The following is a 21,750-nucleotide window of genomic DNA, read 5'->3' on the forward strand; positions in this document are numbered from 1 at the left end:
AACATCTAGTGTACATTGGATCTCTTAATGCATTTTAGTTAGCCTAATAGAACATTGTAATTAATTAGATATTTTAGCTAACTGCTGCTGCTACTAGAGCATCAGGCTCGACCTGTCTGCAGATTTGTCCTTCTGTTTAGAGGTTTGGGGATAGGGACGATGGGGATTACGTTTTATCTCTATTTAAATTAAATCCATGTTACTCATTTTTAAAAGGACTTTTCATCCAGAGCAATGACTTTTATGAAAACAACTTGCTTGTAGTGTAATGGTAAAAGCATATTTCTCTCCCCCCCCACAAATACGGAGTTGCATTTCCAACTCTGACACTGACTTTAAATGTGACTTCAGGGACCTCATATAAATTTTCAGGGCCTCATTTTATCCATGGGTAATATTGTAGATGCCCAAATATTTATCTATCTCAGGGAGGTCTTTTGAAATTTTAAAACACTTTTTGGCCTTGTTAGCAAACAATTTTTAAAAAACAATTTCAGCTAAAATAATTGCTAACTCTGTGCCTTGGGTATACTGTTGTTTAAATGGTTTTTAAAATTATTTCTTGATGATTTTCAGGAATTGTACTTAAAATTGGTCGTATGCTTTTGCTGGATGTAGATGGCCACTGTTACCAGGTTGGGATAATATCATTTCAAATGTATGTAAGAATTCATGCAGTCAGGTGTCAGGGCGCTATTTACTGACAAGATTAAACTTTCGCAAACTTTAGATAGGAATCATGATGATTAGCCACTAGCAGTCTAACCTATGTCTTTTTAAATATGTTTTCTGCAGTCTTGTATCAATGGTCACTATTTACATAATTGCCTATTTTCTACACACACACCCCAAGAATTTAAGTGCTGTTAGATACTTTGCTGATGAAAAGGTCCCCTCAAACACTTCCAGACCGAGTCTGTGATGTATGGTGAGTTTCCCTGGTTAAATATTTTCCCTTCTTCCAACCCCCCAAACCCTCTCCCCCCCCCCCCCCCGACAAACCATTGATTCTATATCAATGTAGTAGAAGCAGTTTCTTTGGAAGCCAGTAGGTGTGGGGTGCAAATCCCTTCTGGTAGAGTGGCGGGGGTTTGTTGAAGACCCTTAGATTCATAGATCACAGTTCCCCTTCTAGCACTGAAATCATCTATTTGGATCGCCTGAATAACACAGGCCATAGAATGTCTCCAAAATAATTCTTAAAGCAGATCTTTTCGAGAGAACTCTCCAGTCCAAGATCCTTGGTAAATTTTTCTAATGGCTAATTATCTCACTGTTAAAAAAAGGTGTGCCTTGTTTCCAATTTGAATTTGTTTAACTTCAGCTTCCAGCCACTGGATCATATTACACCTCACTGTGCTAGAATGAAGAGCCCTTTATTAAATATTTATTCTCTGTGTAGATACTTAATAGACTGTAATGAAGCCACCCCGTGATCCTTAAAAGTTGTGGGTGGGTAGAGATAGGGGCCTTTGGAGACCAGAAAGCCATGAAGCCCTAGTTTCCAAATGTTGGAATAGGGTAGTGAGTACCCTTTGGCTGGGGGGGGGGGGGGGTGATTATAAATGGGAACCGTTTTCCCAGGGTGGTGGTAGGGAGAGGGCAAGTGTTCCCTTCCAAGTGGCTTTTGGGGCTCTACTGCCTGCCTGCCAAGCCCCAGTCCGATGAGGAGAGAGACAAGCTGCTGTGACTTCTGGACTGTTGCCCTACTGCTGCTCAGCATCATGTTTTCCTCTCTTACTAGTACAGCAGGCACAGCTGCTGTGGTGGGGGTGCGGTACTGAAACTACAGAGTACATTTCTTATGCTCTCCAGGGGGACTGGTTGGGGATGCAGGAAGGGAAATCTGTTTACTACGGTGGCTGCAGCTATGGCAGTTCTGAGTACACCTGCAATTGTCTGAGTGGCAGCCATTTTAGTTCTATCTCCTTGGATGGCCGAACAGTTTCACCAGTACTTCTGGATGTAGGATTTTAGCATGCATCTCTGAAACTTTTTTTTTTTTTTTTTACCTGCCTCCTACTCCCCCAAACTTAACTTACTCCTGTGTTCCATGAGCATACCAGGTGAAGGATTTTAGTGAGATGATTCTTGGGGATATACCCCAAACTTAATTACTGACATTTACAGGATCTGCATTTGGTTCCCCATGCTGTAGAACAGGAGTCCAGCTGTTTGTCCTGTGTGATTTTATTTCCGTTCATTTACAGTTTTAGGGCTGTCATTGCAAGTTGGAGGCATTCTTTGATAAGTAGAAGCCGAGATTACTTTAATGGGGCTCAGAGGCTAGCTGTGTTAAGAAAGGGCTCACATGAGCCCCTGCTGGCTCATCAGTGGGAACAGGGTATCCGTAAATGTCACTAATCCAGTCCAGTGTAATATACAATGTTTTAAGTATATTTTTCTTGACTTTTCCTCTGTTTCACATCTGTATATTTAATGCAATGTTATGTCTTTATGAGGTGAAAAAAGCAATAGAAAATCTAACACATGTCTTGAAGGGTTTTATGGGATTATTTTGGTCAATAGTTTCCTTATGTGTTAAATCCTTGATGTACGTTCGACATGTCTTCATGCGTTGGCAAGCACTGAGAATGCCCAACTGAGATGATTGTAAAATTGAGATAAATATAAATTCTTCCAATATAATTTGAGGATTAAACAAATGAAAAAAAATAGATTAAGAGGAAGGTAGAAGAACATATGGCTTTTATAGTAGGAACTTAATTGTTTCTCTTTTGAAACATCAGTCAAGAGCTGATGAAAACCTTTCTAGGACCAGCTTGGTGGGCCTCCCTCACTCCCACTCTTGGTAGCTATTGCCAAGTCCCCAAGCTATTAGCTTGTGTTTAATTGCTCAAAGATGTAAATCTGCATTGTTAGCCATTTTCATACAAAGATTATATTCTATAGCTTACATATTTAGAACAGTGTGGGTATAGCAATGTAACTATTGTAGTGCTCACTTATGGCTTTCAGGCCCTCTTAGGCTGTGAGTACAACATAAACTTGTGCTATTGTGAAAATACAGAGCTTTTTAGGAAAGTGTGATTATGTGAATGCCATGTATATTCCTACTCCAAGCAGCAATTAATATATTGGTATTGCTTTCCATGTGAAGTAATGTAGTATATTATTATTTCTAGGTCAAAATCTGCTTTCATTTTACAAAAATGGCTCCCATTTGCTTCAGCAGTGAGGTGTATTTAGATTTTAAAAGTAGAATTTGGCCTTTTAAATATAAAATGGGGCAGCTTTTCATGAAGCTTAAGAAGAAACAAATCATTGTTTGGAAGTACAGTAATACAGCCTGAAGATTTTTAAGTTTGTTCATTTTAATTACAGAAATAGTTTTTTTTTTTTTTTTCCAGTTTGGGGTGTTGGGGTTTTAATCTGAGAACAATGAAAGAACAACATTGATTTGTTCTCTAAAGCAATACAATTTTTCTTTCTGAAATACTTTAGAGACTAGGTAATTTAAACAGTCATGCTGAAGACACACGGTATTAAAATGTTTTAGAAAAAAAAAACCTGGAAGAATGTCAGCAATTTATATACAAAGGCATGGTGACAATTTAAGTTTTGTTCTTACTTTGGCCCTTTTTGATGACAGATGAGAAAATGTGTTTCATATATAAATAAATCATATGGAAAAATACTGTTACAGCATGAGCTTCCTTCATAGATCTGAACCTTCCACACCAGAAGAGGTTACATTTCAGTGACAGATGAAATATATACTTTTTCATACCATTACTGGAATGTAACCCTTTCTGATGTGAAAAGCTGCAGATATATTTTTGCCAACTTGTCCCCTCTTGCCTCCAATGTGTTTTTTAGAATGGGGGTGAAGAATAATTTAGCTAGTTGAAAGTTCCGGGGGAAACAGGTATTTGCATTTGGCCAGCCTGATTTGGAATGTGGAAAGAACACCACGGTTGTTTTATGGGGGGGAGGGGAAAGACTATGGACTCCAGCAGCACTTGGCTTTGTAAAACAAAAAAACGCTTCATATGCAGTATACCTTCTCTGTGGTCCTCCCATCCAAATACCGACTAGGCCTGACCTGAGAAAATCCAATGACATGGTTACAGACCAAACACCCTTGATAGAGAAGTTGATTTCCCAATTACTGGCATTGAGGTGGAAGGAGCATGATCATTTCTAGTTCATCAGTTGCACTTGTGCAAGTAAAATGTGCCTTCCATGAGATTTCAAAAGCTTGCACTGTATCCTCTTCACTTAATGAGAGAGTTGTTTCCTTAACATTCCAATTAAATAACTTATAGCCATTGCCCTGCATATTAAAATTCATTTGATTTTTGTCAAGACCTCCATGGCTCCGGTGAAACTTCAGCCAAGTCCAATTTTTAGGTTTGAACCGTGACCATTGGGGCCACGTGTTCATACTTTAAGATTAGTATAGAAAACAAAGCTTAAGGAAATGAAGGGGCTAACAGGAGATGCACAGTAGCTTTGTACATGGGCCTTGACACAAGAGAAAGTCCTTGAAGTGACAGAAGGCAAAAATATAATTGGCAGATTCAATAAGGGATGCATTATAAGAAGAAGTTGTTTCATGAAGTTATTTGAATAAACTGGTGGGAGAGATGAGATTCAGAGGGACAGAAGGAGAACAAAGTTATGGCCATCAAGGGTTTTAAATGGCAGGAATAAAGAGGGAGGATTCATTTGGTGATCTAGAGGCAGAAATGGAATTCAGTGAAAGTCTGAATATGGGCATGGCAGAGTAAAGTTGGTGTCAGGTAGTGAAACTGGGAAAATTGCAGGCTAGAGAAGGTGTCATTGGGATGAAGGTGAGCAAGAGTTAGAAAATTGGAATTAAAAGAAAAGATGAGTTCAGATTTGGACATGTTATGGCGAAGATGGTAAGATGGTTGCCGGTGAAAGGTAGGAAGTATTTGGAGATACAAAACTGGAGAGAGTTAGAAAGGTGGATTTGGGACATTATAGGCATGACATGGTTAGGATCACTTAGAGTATGTCTACACTACAGAGAAGATCGAAGATGCTGCTGTCGATCTTCCAGGGTTCGAATTAGCGGGTCTAGTGAAGACACGCTAATTCAAACTGAGAGGGGCACTTTGGTTGATGCTGGTAGTCCTGCTTCCACGAGGAGTAACGGAAGTCGAAGGGAGAGTGTTCTCCCTTTGACTTCCTCCAGTGTGGACAGCAGCAGAAGTCGAGTTAAGCTTACATAGACTTCAGCTTCGCAATTAATATAGCTGAAATTGTGTATCTTAATTCAACCTCATCCTGTAGTGTAGACATACCCTTAGAGAGAATGTAATGGGAGGACAGCAAGGGAATCTAGAGTAATGGCAATTAAGAGAAAGGAGGAGGATGCAGAGCTACGAAAGGAAGGAACAAAATATGGTAAAAGGCAAAATGGGAGGAAAAGATATTCAGGGAAGAGGAGAATGAGATCAGTGATGCTGAAGGCAGCTTACCAATGAAGGGACAGGAGAACAGAGAGAGGTTCTTTCAGATTCTCTAGAAAAAATATGATGTTTGTGGGTGGCCTCTGTGAGGTGTCAGTAGAACAGAAATGTTGGAAGCTAAATGTGAGAGATGGAGTGAATTTAAAGAAGGAGGTGTCTTGGAGAATAAGTGGAGGAGGGAAATTGAAGGGAAAAAAATCAGGATAGACAACACATGTTTTGTAAATAGATGGGATGGAGCCAGAGGCATAAAATAATTTGGTAGGAAGAAGATAAGGAAAGAGTGGGACAAGAGACAGAAAGGGAGACCAGAAAACTAGGAGACACCAGGAGTGAAATCTTGGCATCAGAGAGATGAGGGCAGTGAACACACCTGGGGGTGGAATGGCAAAGGAGCAAGAGGAAGGCACTATGTATATGGTACAGACTGGACTTCTATAAACCAGACTTACCTTGTCCAGCAGCATCTGTGGGTGCGCCGAGGCAGGAGCATTCATGGGGGGAAAGCCAGAGGCCCTGCACTCAGTAACTCCTCCCCACCCTCCCAGAGCTTTTGGTGTGCAGCAAAGAACTCATTTGCAGCATTCAAGCTTGGAGTAAGAGCCAAGGTGGCTATGAAGCGTGGCAGTGTAGCCCTGTGGCTTACAGTGGGGGTCTGGGAATACAGCTCTGCTGCTGGCCTGGGGATTATGCAGCCACCCTGCCTCTTTCCCCTGAGCACCCCGTGCCCCTGTTCTGTCATTGTTGACAACTCTGCTACCATCGGGGCAGAGCCTTGCAGCCAGCAGCAGCAGAGGGGCAAGTGTTGACCTCTCCTGGTCTGGCAAATTCTCTGGTTCAGGACAAGTCCAGTCCTAAAAGTGTAGGACCAGGGAGGTTCAACCTATATCACTTTTTGTTTTTTTTTTGAAACATTTGCTAAGATCCTTATCAGAGGAAGAGTAGACGGGATAATGTTTTTCAGAGAGAAAAGAGAAGCTGATGGGGGATTGAAGCAGGGAGTCAGTCTGGAAAGAGTTCAGTAAGGAAGAAATTGAGAAAAGAAAGAATGAATGAACCTAATGGAAGAAGCTGACAAGATGGTTGGAATTGTTGAGTGATCAATCACCATGAGATATCCTAAGCAGAAAACTCATTGTGTGCTTGGGGGCGGTGGGAGGGGACAGAGGAACTGAGTATATGTCCTGAAAGCAGAATTCACCTGACAAACATCATGTGAGCTAGACACCTTCAATATCCTTGTGCTTGTATCTAAAACACAACAAAAATTTAATCCAGACCTTTTTTCTTTACATATAAGATTTAATCTTTTCTTTGCTATGAGATACTGTTTCTGGTTTTCATTTTGATCAATGGTTTTTAATATTTCAGGTTCGTGGGAGTAAAGGAGAGGTCCTTTATGTTCTGGATGCCAGCAATCCACGATATTCTAACTGGCTGCGTTTTGTCCATGAGGCCCCATCGCAGGACCAAAAGAACTTGGCTGCCATCCAGGTAAATCTGCTGATTTCTTACCATTCACTTAGTGTTCTTAATCTGCTTGTTTACTCTTCATAACTTGCAATAAAATGTGCAGATGATAAGCAGCACAGCAACTTCCCTGTCTCCCTTTTTAGAAGTGAATGCTTGTCCTCAAAGGTGTACCATAAATAAATATCTCAAACACTAACAAGCCTGAGTATCGAGGGCATTTTAAAACTTCTTTGAAAGGTTTTAATACCATTCTGAAATTTGCTGTGTAGAATTTGTAGCCACTTAAAATCCATTTCTAACACTCAATACAGCTACAGTTAGATTTTCTCTTTACAGCCCTGATTCAGGTAGGTAGGTAAGCCTCTGTTTAATTCAGTGGTACTACTCTTATGCTGGAAGATAAATGTGGGACTATATATTTAGTTGAATCAGGGCTCATTATTTAGGGGTTTATCCTCACACGAAACTCCTACTAAAATCTTTAGGCGTATGCAGAGAAAGCAGAACATAAAAGTAATTTTAAAGCAATTAGCTAAAGATATATAGAAAAATAAAAGATGCTCTAAATATTCCAGTGGAAGCTTTAAGAGAACTTAATGTATTTGCTGGGCATCAGATGGTAGTTACTGTTGGTCATTGCAAAAGATCTATCTATATAATATATATATATTTTTAATCCTTCTTCATTACAGAAGTTGGCTAGAGACCTCCTCCTATCAGGTAGTTAAGATGAGGCTTTGTGAAACATTGAGGGGTGCAGTGAGGGAGGTGCTGCCTAAATATGTCATGTAATCGTCGAGTTGTGTTCTGTGCCCCCATGGATTAACTTGGCTTGAGTGGGGCTTAGTGTGAGCCCAGCAGTCAGCCTGCATGCTGTATGTTGCAGAACTGAGCAAAAAGTCACAAGGCGCCGATTGCTTAATACAAGGATGCTGAGAGAATTGAGGAATAAAGTGACCGAGTTCCTTAAAAACGATGTAATCTCATTAAAATCAGCTACTGTTATTACAGTCAGGTAGGTGAAGAGGTAGCATAATGGCAACTGAGAGGTTGAGTGGGCGGCTCACTCCTGGGGCAGCTGTAGTACCCTGGTGGCTCCATCCCCGGAGGGACCCATGGCAGTGCCACATGGAATGGACTGTGGCTCCTTGGACAGGGATCCCTCCCCACTGCCCAGCACTGCCCAGTGCCACAAGCTGCAGAGGATTTAAAATATTTGGGGCTGCAGCCAGCTGAGTGTCTGGGTCAGGGCTGGGGGACAGCAGGGACAGCACTCTGGGAATCCCCCGTAGTCAGGGAAGGGAGGATGGAGAGAGCAGCCAGCTGCTGCCGGGATAAGGCAAGGCTGGGTGGGGCTGCTAGCCCTTGCCCTTTCACAAACCATTGAGATTCCCTGCCCACACTCACCGTAGTTTCCCTGCCTTGACTTGGACACTCAGCCAGCTGTAACCCCTCACTCTGCCTTGTTGCCCCCTTTGTCACCAGAGAAGCATGCACTACAGTTTGAAAATGAATGCGTTAGCAGGAATAGTTGCAGTGGCTCGTACCTTTTGCTGGATTCTAAATATAGGCACTCCCTACATTACAAGCATCCAGTTTATGAACATCCTCACATACAGCCTCAGGAGAGCTGGCAAGAGGCACAGATGGTGGGAGCAGCGCAAGTGCTGGCTGGATGACTGAAGAGGAGCGGGGGGGAGTCGTGCAGCCAGCAGCTGGAAAGAAGAGCAACACTTCGAAGGAAAAACGGCCGCTTCTCTCTAGCTGCTGGCTGCATGGCTGCCCCCCTGCTCCTCCTGAGTCCTCCAGCCCACACTTGCACTACTTGCTGCTTCCTGGTGAGTGGGGGGGGGAGGGGAGGAGAGCTGCTGGGGAATGGGGATGACCACAATGCAGAGCCCATGGTGGCAGTGGCTAGAGGATACCCAGTCATCCCCTTCAGAATTTTCACCTGCCTCCTCAGTCTCCTCTAATTAAACCTGTCTTTCCTCAACCACCATTGTTCAAGGTTAAATACAAAAACCATGGCTACTATTTATCATTGCAAATACACAGTATTTCAGCTACATTATGAGTTAAATAGGTTTTTTGTGGGCTAGCCTGGGAAACTAACAACCATGTATAACATTGTTTCTATGGGAAAATCCATTCCAAGTGCCAAACTATTGACTTACAAACTGGTTGTTTTTCAAAAGGTTGTAAGCTGGGGATTTCCTGTAAACTTAAGCCTTTCAGGAAAATAACCACAGGTCTCCCCGAGCAGAGATTTTAGTTGTTGGCTGCCATGTACAACAATGATTAAGTTATCTGACTGACCAACCAACCAAAAAATCCTAAGAAAATGTTAGAATGTATAAATAACTGAATAGAAATTATGCCATTGAAAAATAGCATACCCTCACCTTGAGTATGTGGTTTCTTCTTGGGCACTCGGTACTAAAAGAAGGCAAAAATAAAAAGATGGGCGACAAGAATGATTAGTGGCATGGAAAAACCCCCATGTAAAAAGACTGGTAGTGCTTAATTTAATGAAGTGACAAAGTAAACATCATAGAAGATATGAACTAATACGAAATAATGAAAGGTAATTTGGGCAGTCTCATTTCTAAATTGCTGTACAGTATAGGTCATTGGGTATCATCAGTAATGATATACTAAAAATCCCAGATGTTTTACTGATTTGTTGTAATGTAAGGTCCCACTACTGCATTTCATATATTTGCTTAACTTTATACACTGTGAGTGGTCAGAGGGGGTACTCGCAGTGCATGAAGTTTAAGTACAAAGTCTTTTCAGCATTGGAACTTTCTGTAATATATAGGTGACAGATGCCAAAGCTCTGACATGCATTGTCATACACAAATACTGACCCATACATCTTTACTGATATGCAAATGTTGAGCCAATTTCTGTAGTTACTTTAGGCACAGGATCAATGGCAGTTCTGTTTGTGGAATGGCCACGGAAAAAAGACAGCTTTTGGTTAAGTAGCCTGATTTAAAAAACAAACAAAAAACAACTCACGCAGGGCTTTCTTCCTGATCCAGTAAATGGATGGGGCCCTGGTCCATTCAGATCCTTAGCCCTTACAGTACCGTTGGAAGGACTAGCCTGCCAGAGTTCACGTTAGGGTTAAAGATAATTTTGGTAAGCATAGTCATGTGTGTTGGTTCTTTTATTGTTTTTGATAATATGCTGTCTCTGCGTTTAACCTTAGGAAATAAAAAGGCTTACATAGGAAGTCTGTGTGGTATTTGTAACAGCTGTAATTGTTCTCCATTTCTAAAGAGAAAGCAAGCAGGTGTCCTGTTGAGAAGGCAGGGAACTGTGCATCCTGGAAGTACCCCCCTCAAAAGAGGGAGAGATGTGGGTCACTCTCAGAAAGGCACTGGCCAGGGAATTGGAAACTTGAGATTGAGTGCCCCGATGAACTGCTGAGGGGAAATACAGATGCAATTACCCTAAACTGGGACAGCCTTCATAAAGATAATGCAATGATACTCTCTTAGACCATGTTTTGCAGTCGTTGCAAATGCGACACTACTTAATTTACATCAGCAAAGTGATTTCAGCTTTGATATCCTGAACTCCAGTTGCTTAGCTGCTGCTACTCCTGCTACTAATTCAGTTACATTGCTGAAAAAGCACTGAAACAATTAAAACATGAAAATCATTCATAATACAGATTATCTCTATCAAACACAAGAGAATCCTTATCTTAATAGTTCAATTGAGTAAAGTGGAATATGTCAGCGTAATTACATAGAGTAGAGGACTAATTTTCTAATTAACAAGAGAAAATGGAATATTTAAATTCAGATGGGGTTCCAGACCTCTTGTTCTAACTGGCACATTGTAATTACTCTCATGAAACACAGAAATTCTCATAATGTTAACCTCAAGACATTTTTATTGTACAAAAGGAGGAGTTTATTGGGTTTGTAAAGCTACTACTGGATTTTAATTTTGCCTTTCTAACCCATTGTTCAGTTTTCCAATTGTACTTGGTAAATGCTCTAATGATGATTTTCATGATCTCAAACCATAGATTTGGAAATAAAGATTTGTGACAGGTACTTATGATGAACTATAAAATATGAGAATATTAGTAATTAGAGAGCAAAGATGTCTTGGGATAGAATGCTTTTTTGGTATCATGACTGTTACAAGGTTATCCTAGCATTGACTACAAAAGTTACTTTACAGTACAGGTTGAATCTCTTAAGTTTGGCACCCTTGGGATCTGAGGAGTGCTGAACCAGAGAATCTGCTGAACCATGGGAAGTCAATATTGTCTGGCAGCATCACCAACACTTCCATTGCTTTCTGGGCTCTTTAGAAGACATTTGGGGTAAATTTACCCCTAAATGACAGCACAGAACACCAAGAGCAAGGACTGGTGTTAGTAAACAAAGTTTATATGACTCTGAAAAACTTGGCCACATCCATGATAGAGGGACATCTGGTTTAAAAAGAACCCTACAGGCTGAACCTCTGTAGTCCGGCACTCTCTGGTCTGGCAACATCCATGGTCTGGCATGATTATAGTTAAAGTCCATTTTGTGTTCCCCACAAGAATTAATAGAAACCCAAACAGATGTTAAATTCCATCTCTTTTCACTGGCAAAGCTTGTCTTTTCAATTTTCGGAGAATCTAGGTGGAACTTACTGATCCAGCCTGTGGTAAAACCACAGAACCAGATTCTGCCCCCCATAATTGTTTGTGCAGAGTGGTATGTACTCTTTTTGGCATAGGGATGTCACACACACAAAGATCAATCACATCACTAAGTGGGCAAGAATGCATACAGAAGAGTAACTCCTCTTGAGATGATTCTGTTGAAGGACTACATTTAAGAGTACTGATGTCTAGGTTCTAAGATTTGTGCAGTGTCCTTCCTTTTGAGCATATAAAAAGAACTTATTGAGAAGAAGATGCATTAAAAAAGAAACTGGTTGTGCAATGTACTTGATTTGATAGCTCAGGTAAAAGCTGTTGGTGGTGGAGGTTATAATAATAGAATGCTTAGATACTTCTATGAGGCCAGCAACCAGAAAATATTTCGAAATAGTTGTTTCATAAGTAATACAGCCAGTCCCAGAGTTACAAACCAAGCACTTGGCCGTAACTCGACGTGTTCATAACTCAGATCCCATAGAGTTACATGGCGACAGCGCTGTTCGTAAGTGCGAAGTGCTGTTCATAACTCAGGACCAGATTTATGACCACCTTGGTAGTAAGTGCGGATGGTCGTAAGTGGAGGTGGTCGTAAGTCGGGCACCTGCTGTACTGCCATGTGAGAACTGACTGAAAGGTTGGAGTATACTTCCAGAAATGCCAATTTTCATTTGTATATTCTATTAAATGTCTTCTATGAGCTCATGCAAAAGCCTGAAAGAATATTATATTTTCAATATTCTTAGCACTGTGTACATACATATATCTGTTTGCCAATTGTCTTTTTGTGAAATGATCCTTGCTGTAGACTACTTTGCAATGAAAGCCACTGGGTTGTTAATGTTAAAACTATTTTATAAATAAAATCATAGCCAACCTGAGCTTTTAAACTCAGATACTTTGTTCATTAACAACCAGACATACTGGTGGTCTGCACTAACTCAGCGAACTATGAGTTAGAATAATGAAATGGCAAAGGTTAATGTGAAAGGAGGTATTTACTGGGAAGCAGTACAGTGGTTTAAAGTCATACTTACTAATCTTCCAGTATTACATTTGTTGTTTAAGAATCAGTCAACACTGTAATAAATATAGTACAATTGGACTATCTCAGAGTAACAGGCAAGAATGAAGGGAGAGAGAACATAAGGAAAGCAAGGACAAACTGATAAGCTGCTTAGTAAATTTACATATTGCAGGACAGTTTTGTGGAAGTCTGAAATCTGCTAGTGTTATAATAACTACAAAGACAAGATTAACTTGTTACACAATATAAGTAATAAAATGAACACAACATTAACACCTGGGGTGCTAAAAGGACAGAATTAAAATGGCTGCTTGATGCTTTATTATATTTTTCTTGAAAGACTCAATTATTTAATTCCAAGATCATTCACATTTATCGGCATGTTTAGTGCTTTTCAGATATTCTGTTACTTAAACAAACAAGCAAACAAAATGGGTAGCTTTAGATTAGAAGAATGAAACAGTTTATTTTTCTCTGGCAGGGATTTCAAACTACAGCTGGTCATCAATGTAGTCTAATACCAATAAGAGTTTGAGTTAAACTTAATGAGTGTGAACCTGAAAAACATTAAAGCCGCTTTACAGCGTTGACTATTGGACATGTCTTAAGGGGAGCGTCAGTGTAACTTGTACCTACTTTAAGACCCACTTTGCTGCCAGAGTGATGCAAAGGGAACCTTAGTGCATGTGATAATCAGGCCTCAAATTTGTATTCCTCGATGACGTTTGAAAGCCTGTAGGTGGTCACCTGTCTGCCCATCTAGCTGCTGATTGATAGTTTTTACTTTCTGAGGTACAATGTTACAAGGAAATTTTAAAAAATTAACATTTTCCAATCACTACTATAGTTTCCACTAGGGTAGGAATGTAAGTGACTAGTTGACTATCCAATTAAGCAAAAGCTTATTGGATAGTTGACTAGACTCTTGACTAGTCACTTCTCCACCTCTGCTTGCTGCTTCTATCAGAAGCAGCAAGAGGTGGGGACCAGGAGCCTTTGCTGGGGGGAACCAGCTTTTAAGGGGGATAGCAGGGATGGGGCGTAAGTCAGGACAGCTGATTCCTGACTCTCACTGGGTCCCCCTGCTGTGCTTTAGCTTTTTAAATACATTTAAGAGGCAGAGCTGCAGCGGGGTTAGCTCCTGGGTCGGGAGCTAATCCCGCTGAGGCCCCCTCTGCTTTTTGACTAATAGACTAGTTGATAGAAGATCCATCGACTAGTCGATTAAACTAAATTTAACATCCCTAGACTAGGAATGTCAATGTGTTGTCTATTATACAATTAATTGAAAAAGCCTAGGCTCATCGGTTAATCTTGTTGACTACACTCATCCCTCCCCCCACCCTGGTGTATGAGTTAACAAGGGGGAAAGCCAGGAGCCGGTGCTAGGGCAGTAGCCCTAGTTTGGAGCCCAGTCCCATGCCCTGAACTCCTCATTTCTGACTCCACCCCAGAGCTTGGTGCAGAGGCGGGGAAAATTTTCAGGGCCAGGGGCCACTGACCCACAGAAAAATCAGTTGGGGGCTGCACACAAGTGAGAAACCAAAAAAACCACCCCTCACCAGCATGGGCTCCCCAATGCTGGGGGGAGTCCTGAGCCTCAGGGGTTGGATCCAGGCAAGCTGGAGGCTGCATCTGGTCCCTGAGCCATAGGTTTCTCACCTCTGTCCAAGTGGAAGCCCTGAGCCTCTGCATCTCCACAACCCCCATATGAGGCTGTGTGTTGCTCACCACTGATTTTCCCCCCCCCCCCGAAGGTCATTGGCACTGATGGGGAGGGGGGAGGAGTTTCCCTACTATGTGATAGCTCCAAAATTGATGTCCATTTTAAATATAGATGACTGTGTACAAAAATAATTTGATATATGGAAAGCTGCTGTTATGATGCATGATTATTAAAAAATAAACCTGGCACACAGGAAAGATTGTAAACAAAGATACTTTCCCAAACACCAGCCATCTGAATTGCCATGTTCAAAATTTGTATCTGCTCTTTTATCTAGAATTTATGTTTAACCTTATGCTTATTTTTACTTCTGGAAGTCCCTTCTTGCTCCCCCATGTACTTTGGCATTTATCTGTATTATAAATCACTAGAAATAGTATAAAAACAAACAAGCAAAAACCAAAAACTTTGGTGTGGGTTTTAGGTGCGATGTTATTTTTTGAAAAGGTCAGTTTTATTCATCGAAAAAAATGGGAAAAAGAGAAGAAAATTGTTTAAAAGAGTTCATACGATTTTTTTTTAACTAAAATCTCCTTATTCTACCTATTCTTTCCCTTTGTTTTCTATTAAAATAGGTGGATGCAAGAAGGAGAAACCAAAACCTTTTCTTTTGTTGGAAAAAATCAGCGTGTTAAACTTTCGTGAAGGGGGGAAAAAACAATTTTTTGTTGCTGTTGTTGCAAAACTATTGACTAGCTCTAGTCTGTTGGGTCTGATCCAGTATTTCATTTTGGACTACACATGGGCTTGGCTATAAGGATGTTAAGTAATGGTTAACTGACTAGTCGAGTAGTCAATGGAATTTCCATCGACTACTCGAGTAGTCCATAGGCACTTTTGCATTCCTCCTTTGAAATGTACCAGAGCTCCTACTGGGAAGTCCCGCTGACTCTTGGCTGCACATGCGCGCCAGCTTTGAAATGCACAAGGGTCCCCAGCTGATTTGAAATGCCATGCTGGAGCCCGGGATCAGCTGGGGAGTCCCCATCTGACCCTGGGCTCCACCATGCATGGCAGTGCTGTCTGGCACTGCCACTTTGAAGTACCCTCTTTCCCCCCTCTTTTCTGCCTCTCTTCGATAGTCGATAAGTGGAGGAGCTGCGTGGAATTAGTTCCCAGCCCTGGGAGATAACCCTGCTGCAGCTCTGTCTTTTAAATGTATTAAGAGTGGGCAGGCTTTTAATACATTTATTAAAAAGCAGAGGCACAGCATGTTGGGACTAGGCATGAGCTGCGAATCAACTGATTCCCGGTTCGCACCTGGTCCCCGCTACCCTCCTGCCTTCTCTGTCCCCCACAGAGACAATGCTGGGGGGAAACCAATTTTTCAGCTGGCTCCCCACAGCACCAGCTCCTGCTACCTCCCTTGCTGCCTCTGATGGGGCATCAAGGGGTAGGGGGCAAGTGACTAGTCAAGGAACTTGTTTATCCGATAAGTCGGTAGTCGACTAGTCGCTTACATCCCTAGTACAGGTTGTACCTCTCTTAACCTGGTCCAGCAACATCTGTGGTCCAGCAGGGTCACAGAGGTTCCTGGACCACAGAGACCTGATATAGGGAGGTCTGGCTGTGGAGCAGGAGCATAGCATGGGGGGATGGCGGCTCAGCTGGGAGCCCCGTCTCAGAAGAGGGGGGCCAGGTGGTGCGGTGGGGAGGTATGGCCCAGCAGCTGGGTAGTAGTAAGGGCCCATTCCCGGTTGCGCAGCTTCAGGCGGGGCGGTGGCCAGGGAGCTCCAGCCCCAGCTGTGGAACTCCAGCCCTAGCTTCAGCCCCATTGATCACATGGGAGGGACTTCCGCTGGTCTGGCAAATCCCCTCATGTGGAACCGATCAGGTCCCAAGGTGCTCGACCAGGGAGGTCCAGCCTGTAGTTGGGAAACTAAAAATACAGATGGCATCTAGTAGGATTATTAAAACCACCAAGATGCCTCCTGGTTGATTTCAGTGGGAGTTAGGCATCTGGGTGCTTTTGAATTTCCCACTAGACACCTATTAGCATCACTAGTGCTTAAATGCCTTTAAAAAAATCTGGCCTAGAGCCTGTGCCTTGAAGAATTTTCAGGGTCAACAGATAATGAGCAAAGAATGGAGGAAGTTACTGCAACTGAATGGTGATATTTAACATGTCTTGTAGTCCACGATGTGTATGTTTACTAAACTCCAGTGGGAATACAGTCTTTGAAGGCATAATGCCACATCCTTCATGAGAGTGCCTTAGATGCTTGGCGTGGGAGCAAATTGGAAATTATTTATTTCACTTTGGGGTTTTTTTCTTTTTCTTTTAAAATGGTATACTTTCCCCTTCCAAAAACAGCAGTTATGTCCACCTACATGTGTAAAATTGTCTTGCTTTTAAAATGAGATGAGTTGTACTAGACAATAATATAAAGACAGTGTGTGCCAGTGTTTGTGTCCTATCTGTGCCGATAATGAGTGGAGAGAGACCTTTTTACCTCACTTCAAAGTTACAGAAGATATATATATTTTTTAAACTTATGTTAAAGTTCTTTGAAGCCCACGACAGCATCATATAAAAACCAGCACCTCCTAGATGTAGTCAAGAGTTAGGATGGCAAAAGGATCGCTATCTGGATTGCACTTTGAAATTCAGATCTTGGGGAAAAAATGTATCATTAGATTTCTTTCAAATCACTGATAAAGAACAAAAAATGAGGTTGGTCCTTGAAGACTGCTGCTTCCATCTAGTTATTGAATTAAATAGTTCTCACTGTTGTTTGAAAATGAAGTATTAAAAATACTATATTCCTGTTGACAGTTTAAATTAATCTTAGCATGTTACAAAATTAAAAAACATTATCTTGTCTTTGGGTTATGAAGCTTGCTCTAATCTAGATAACTAAACCTGCTTCATAGTATAACTTTACTGCATGGTATTCAGATAAGCATTAAGATTTATGACAGCACTTGGAAGTTTTCATTAGGTAAGCATGATTCTCCTTTAGTTGCCTTGGGTAGCACTCAAAGCACTTGGCTTAGGTACAGCAGACAAGGCAGCCTAGTTGATCAGTTTATGAGAAGACAGCTGCTTTTGTCAAAAGGGTTATACATTTTTTGTTAGCTTTGGTTAAGTAAACATTGGGAGACACAGAGTTAGCTCATGGATCTGTTTGGTGGCTTACTTGTTCATTTCATATACTTCTGTAGATGATTTTTGGACTTTTTGTTTTTACTTGATACAGTATCTGGGCTATATGAGTCTGCATGCCTACAATAATTTACACCAGCTGAGGATTTGGTCGTCTTTCTCAGTATGCGAAAATATGTATTATGAATATGTCCTTTGTAATTGTATAGTTTAACCTTATGATCAGAGTAGAAGGCTTATTCGATAAGACTGGGATACTGGAAAAAAGCACTATGTAACCATATAACTGAAGGCTGTATTTGTGTGTCTGTGTGCGCGTGTGTGCGCACACACACAGCATAACTTGAGTTTCACAGGCTACTTTCACTTTGGCATTTCCTAATTTCTGAGTGCACTTTCTAATGCATCCTCAGTCCTTGGAGTGCTGAGGATGATGGTAGAGGAGGATAAAGGTACATCACCTTCATACACTCTTATCACAAGCCTATCTCTTAGCAGAGGATGTTCATCCACACACCTCCACTAGGAAAGAAGGCTGAAAAGAGCTATGCAAGCTCATTGCCAACTGGGCAATTGAGTGTCACTTGAATCCTGTAGTAGCTCTGTAAGCTAGCTTTATGACGGCAAGATCCAGGATCTGGCTCTCGCTTCTCATTTCTCTGTCTTGAGGATTCATTGCTTGTACTTTACTCATTGCAATAGGAAGGGGAAAACATTTTCTATCTGGCTGTTGAGGATATCGAAACAGATACAGAACTGCTGATTGGCTACCTTGACAGTGACATGGAAGAAGCAGAGGAAGAGGAGGAAGAAGTCATTCTTAATCAAGAAGATGAAGACAACAACAACAGCAATAATAATAATAATAACAACAACAAAGAACTACAGCAAGCTGGTGAGAGAGGTACAGATAAGAATGAGTGAGAACTATAGTAATTTTTGTATTTAAAAACAATATCAAAAGAAGAGGCACAGAAACTTCTGACTAGCAAGAAACCGAAGATATCGGTTGTATGTGTATATTGTACTCAGTTTTGTGTGAAAACTGAGGGCCCTATTCTATGCTTCCTTGTGAGCTAATGGAGTCATTTGCTTCCATTGAAAGAGTTCAAAATGGTTATAAAGCCAAAAGTGTGTAGAACCTTTATACAGGTTGGCCCTCTTTGGCCCAGCACTCTTGGGAACTGACCAATCCCAAACGAAAAGATTTACCACACCAGCAGAGGTCTCCTGTCATTTGCCCCCCCCCCCCCCCCCCCCGCACTGCTGACTGCTTCTGGCCTGTTCCTGGACCCGCTTTCCGTAGGCTCCGGCTTCAGCTCTGGACCCCCTCCTACCGGCTCAGCAGGGGGCTCCCCAGAGCTGGAGCTCCCTGCTGCGCCACCAGACTCGCTGCTGCGGCTGGGGCTGGGGCTGGACCTCCCCACTGCTCTGCTGGCTGCCTTCGGGGCTGGAGCTCCCCAGAGCCGGAGCTCCCCAGAGCCAGAACCCTAGATCACCCTGCCATAGACCACCCTGTCACACTTCTGGCCTTGCTGCCAGACTTCCTTATCCCTGGGCTCTGTGATCCAGCAACATCCATGGTCCGGTTGGACCAGAGATGTCCAATTTTTTGGACATATATAACTTTTTTTTTTTTTTTAAACTCCTGTTAGTAAAGGCAACACAGCAGAGAGTGAGTGATCTGGATTCTGTTCTTTATTGTAGTACATGCGCAAATTTCAATAGTCTGTACAATCACATTGATGGGAATGATCTTGTATAGGCATAACTGAAGGCAGAATTTGGCCTTTCAGAATGTTGATTAATATGATAATGCACTTATCCTGAGATTTGGTAGGAATAATCTTTTTGAGAAACAGACTCACCCAGTGTGGTGAATCCCATGATGCTATTTTATATAGTCCCTCTTCAGAGTAAGACCTCACTTTTTTTAAAGTATTCAGAAATATAATTGCCTAGAAAGCATGCCTCTACTAATGTGTGATTATTTTTCTCCCCCCCCAATTGTGTAGATTCTCTTAGCTGCAAAGAGGACCACACATGTCCAAATTGTGAATCCAGTTTTGCCAGCCAGGAGATCCTAGCGGAACACCTTCAGACCCTGCACCAAAAACCTAGTGAGGAAAAGGAGTTTAAGTGCAGGAACTGTGGAAAGAAATTCCCAGTGAAACAAGCCTTACAAAGACAGTGCGTACACACAAGAATGCTTTCTTTGACCCTTTAAACGGATTAGTAAGCTTAGTCAGTTTCTGTTGCCTATAGCTTTGTGTCTTTTTTTTTTTTTCTTTCCACTAGTGTTGTGATTTAAGAGGCTGTGGTTGCACTAAATTTCATTACATTTACTAATTGAATTAGCCTTTCATACTTTAATTTTTTGAATATGTTGACTTCTTTAGGACATTAGTCTGAATACTTGTAGTGCCCTTAATGTTTAAATACCGTACCATTAGAAAGGCTAATATGTATTAGAGCTGTTGTGCAACGCTGGACCTTTGGTCTGCCCAAGTAGACTGATATATCAAGCAAACTCCTGGAAACCGATGGTATCCCAGCTATCTCTAACGGGTGCCGTTGTGAAATTAGAATAAAGCTTTGACGTAGAGAAATGGAGATGTAAAAGGACATAGAGGAATAAAACACTTCATGTTGATTTAATTTAACCATTGTGGGCAGAACAAAAATACATTGAAACATGAAAACAAAGCAAGATTTAAAAGCAAATCACTTGCAGTTCTCCCCATTATTTTGTGTATTTATCCTTTAAAGTAATGTAAAGTATGCTTTACATGAAAACATTATTAATTGATATTACCTGTTTTTCTTTTATTTACGCAATGCTGGTAAATCAATTACTGTAGATGAAATGGATCAGCTTTTTAATTGTAGATTTAGTTATAGAGGGTACCCCATTTAATCTCTTTTATAAGGGAAAATAATAAAAAAATACATAGCCATATAAAACTATTTCTGTAATGAAGTGATTTTTTTTTTCATGCAGATATGATCATAATAATCTCTTAATGATCATCTTATACTGATAAGTAAATGCTCTGCTTGCTCTTTTGAATAATGATTTTTCTGGAGTAGTATTTTGTAGAGAGAATGAAATGTTTTCAGACAAAAATAACCTTTCATTCTTCTAATCTATAACTGCATTTGATTTGTGGTAGGTGACCAGTTAAATTTTTTAAACTAGGTGAAAGCCTCAGCTGTCATATGGATGTAATTTGCAGTGTAACTCCCCACCCCACAAAATTGCACTCAACCATGCTCTTAGCTCTTGCCATGGATTCAGTTGACAGTTGTAGAATCTTACTATGTAGATTAACAGCACCTTGAGAGGACAAAAAGACAAATGCCTTGGTAATTGAGAATATTTTTTTATATTGTATTATGGCCCCAAACTGAGGACATGTATGCATGTAATGTTGCTTTAGCATATTAGAGGGACAAAGTATGTGAGTTACTATCTTTTATTGGACCAAATTCTGTTGAGAGAGGGAGAGACACGAGCTTTCAAGTTCACATGTAGCTCTTAAGGTCTGGGAGATGTAATCAGAATGTGATAGCTAAATATAAGGTAGAACTTCCAATGGTGAGCCTAGAAGCTTAAATTCAGACCTTTGCTGGTCACTAAAAACGATGGACTATTTAGAGACACTAGATTTATGGTTTATTATAATTAGTTATAACAGTTAACCTGATAAGCCCTATAAAACTCCGAAGCTGTCTTTGCCCCACCTTTCTTTTCCTCCTGTGTTGGAGGAGCATCAATGGCAACCTGGAATGGTTGCTCAAAATATAAATGAGCTACTTATTCTGAACAATCTTTTGCACTATGTATTTTGCTGTGACATTCTGAGAGTGTTTCCAAGACATGAGGAGGAGCTCCCAAGTATTTTTGAAAGCTTGTCTCTCTCACCTAACAGACATCAGTCCAATAAAAAATACTATGTTCTCCACCTTGTCTCTCATTTTTATGCATGTGAGTAGTTCCATTGAACTCAAAGCTTATAAAGTTACACCCAGTCTTGCTAATAATGAGTATCTTTTCTAACTATTACAGTGAAAATGTTGTATAGAGAATATTTGCCTTACATTTTGTTTCTTTTTTTCCCTAGCGTCCTTCAGTGCACAGAGAATGTCAATCCAGGAGACACTTCAAGAAGTTTTCAGTGTTCTGTTTGCAATACGTCCTTCAGCTCAGAATCGAGGTTTTGTGTCCGAGTTACTGGACTGCTGTCATATCATTGCTGGCCTCCCTTTGCATGTTTG

The 21,750-nt window shown here is 41.1% G+C and overlaps 1 protein-coding gene across 8 annotated transcripts in view; it reads left to right on the forward strand.

Annotated features, from left to right (window-relative positions):
* Positions 1-21,750, forward strand: part of PRDM5 (PR/SET domain 5) — a 149,667-nt gene that overhangs the window by 22,834 nt on the left and 105,083 nt on the right. For 6 of the 8 annotated variants that reach the window (XM_014574833.4, XM_089778013.1, XM_075929819.2 and 3 more), the window contains 4 exons: positions 6,834-6,956; positions 18,175-18,376; positions 19,488-19,662; positions 21,597-21,689. In XM_014574833.4, the coding sequence (XP_014430319.2) occupies positions 6,834-6,956; positions 18,175-18,376; positions 19,488-19,662; positions 21,597-21,689 (593 nt within the window). The remainder of the gene's footprint in view (positions 1-6,833; positions 6,957-18,174; positions 18,377-19,487; positions 19,663-21,596; positions 21,690-21,750) is intronic. The other 2 variants (XM_014574834.4, XM_075929820.2) reach the window with 1 other exon arrangement.

This window comes from Pelodiscus sinensis, chromosome 4, assembly GCF_052426305.1.
Source record: "Pelodiscus sinensis isolate ZL-2025 chromosome 4, ASM5242630v1, whole genome shotgun sequence".
Lineage (NCBI taxonomy): Eukaryota > Metazoa > Chordata > Testudines > Trionychidae > Pelodiscus > Pelodiscus sinensis.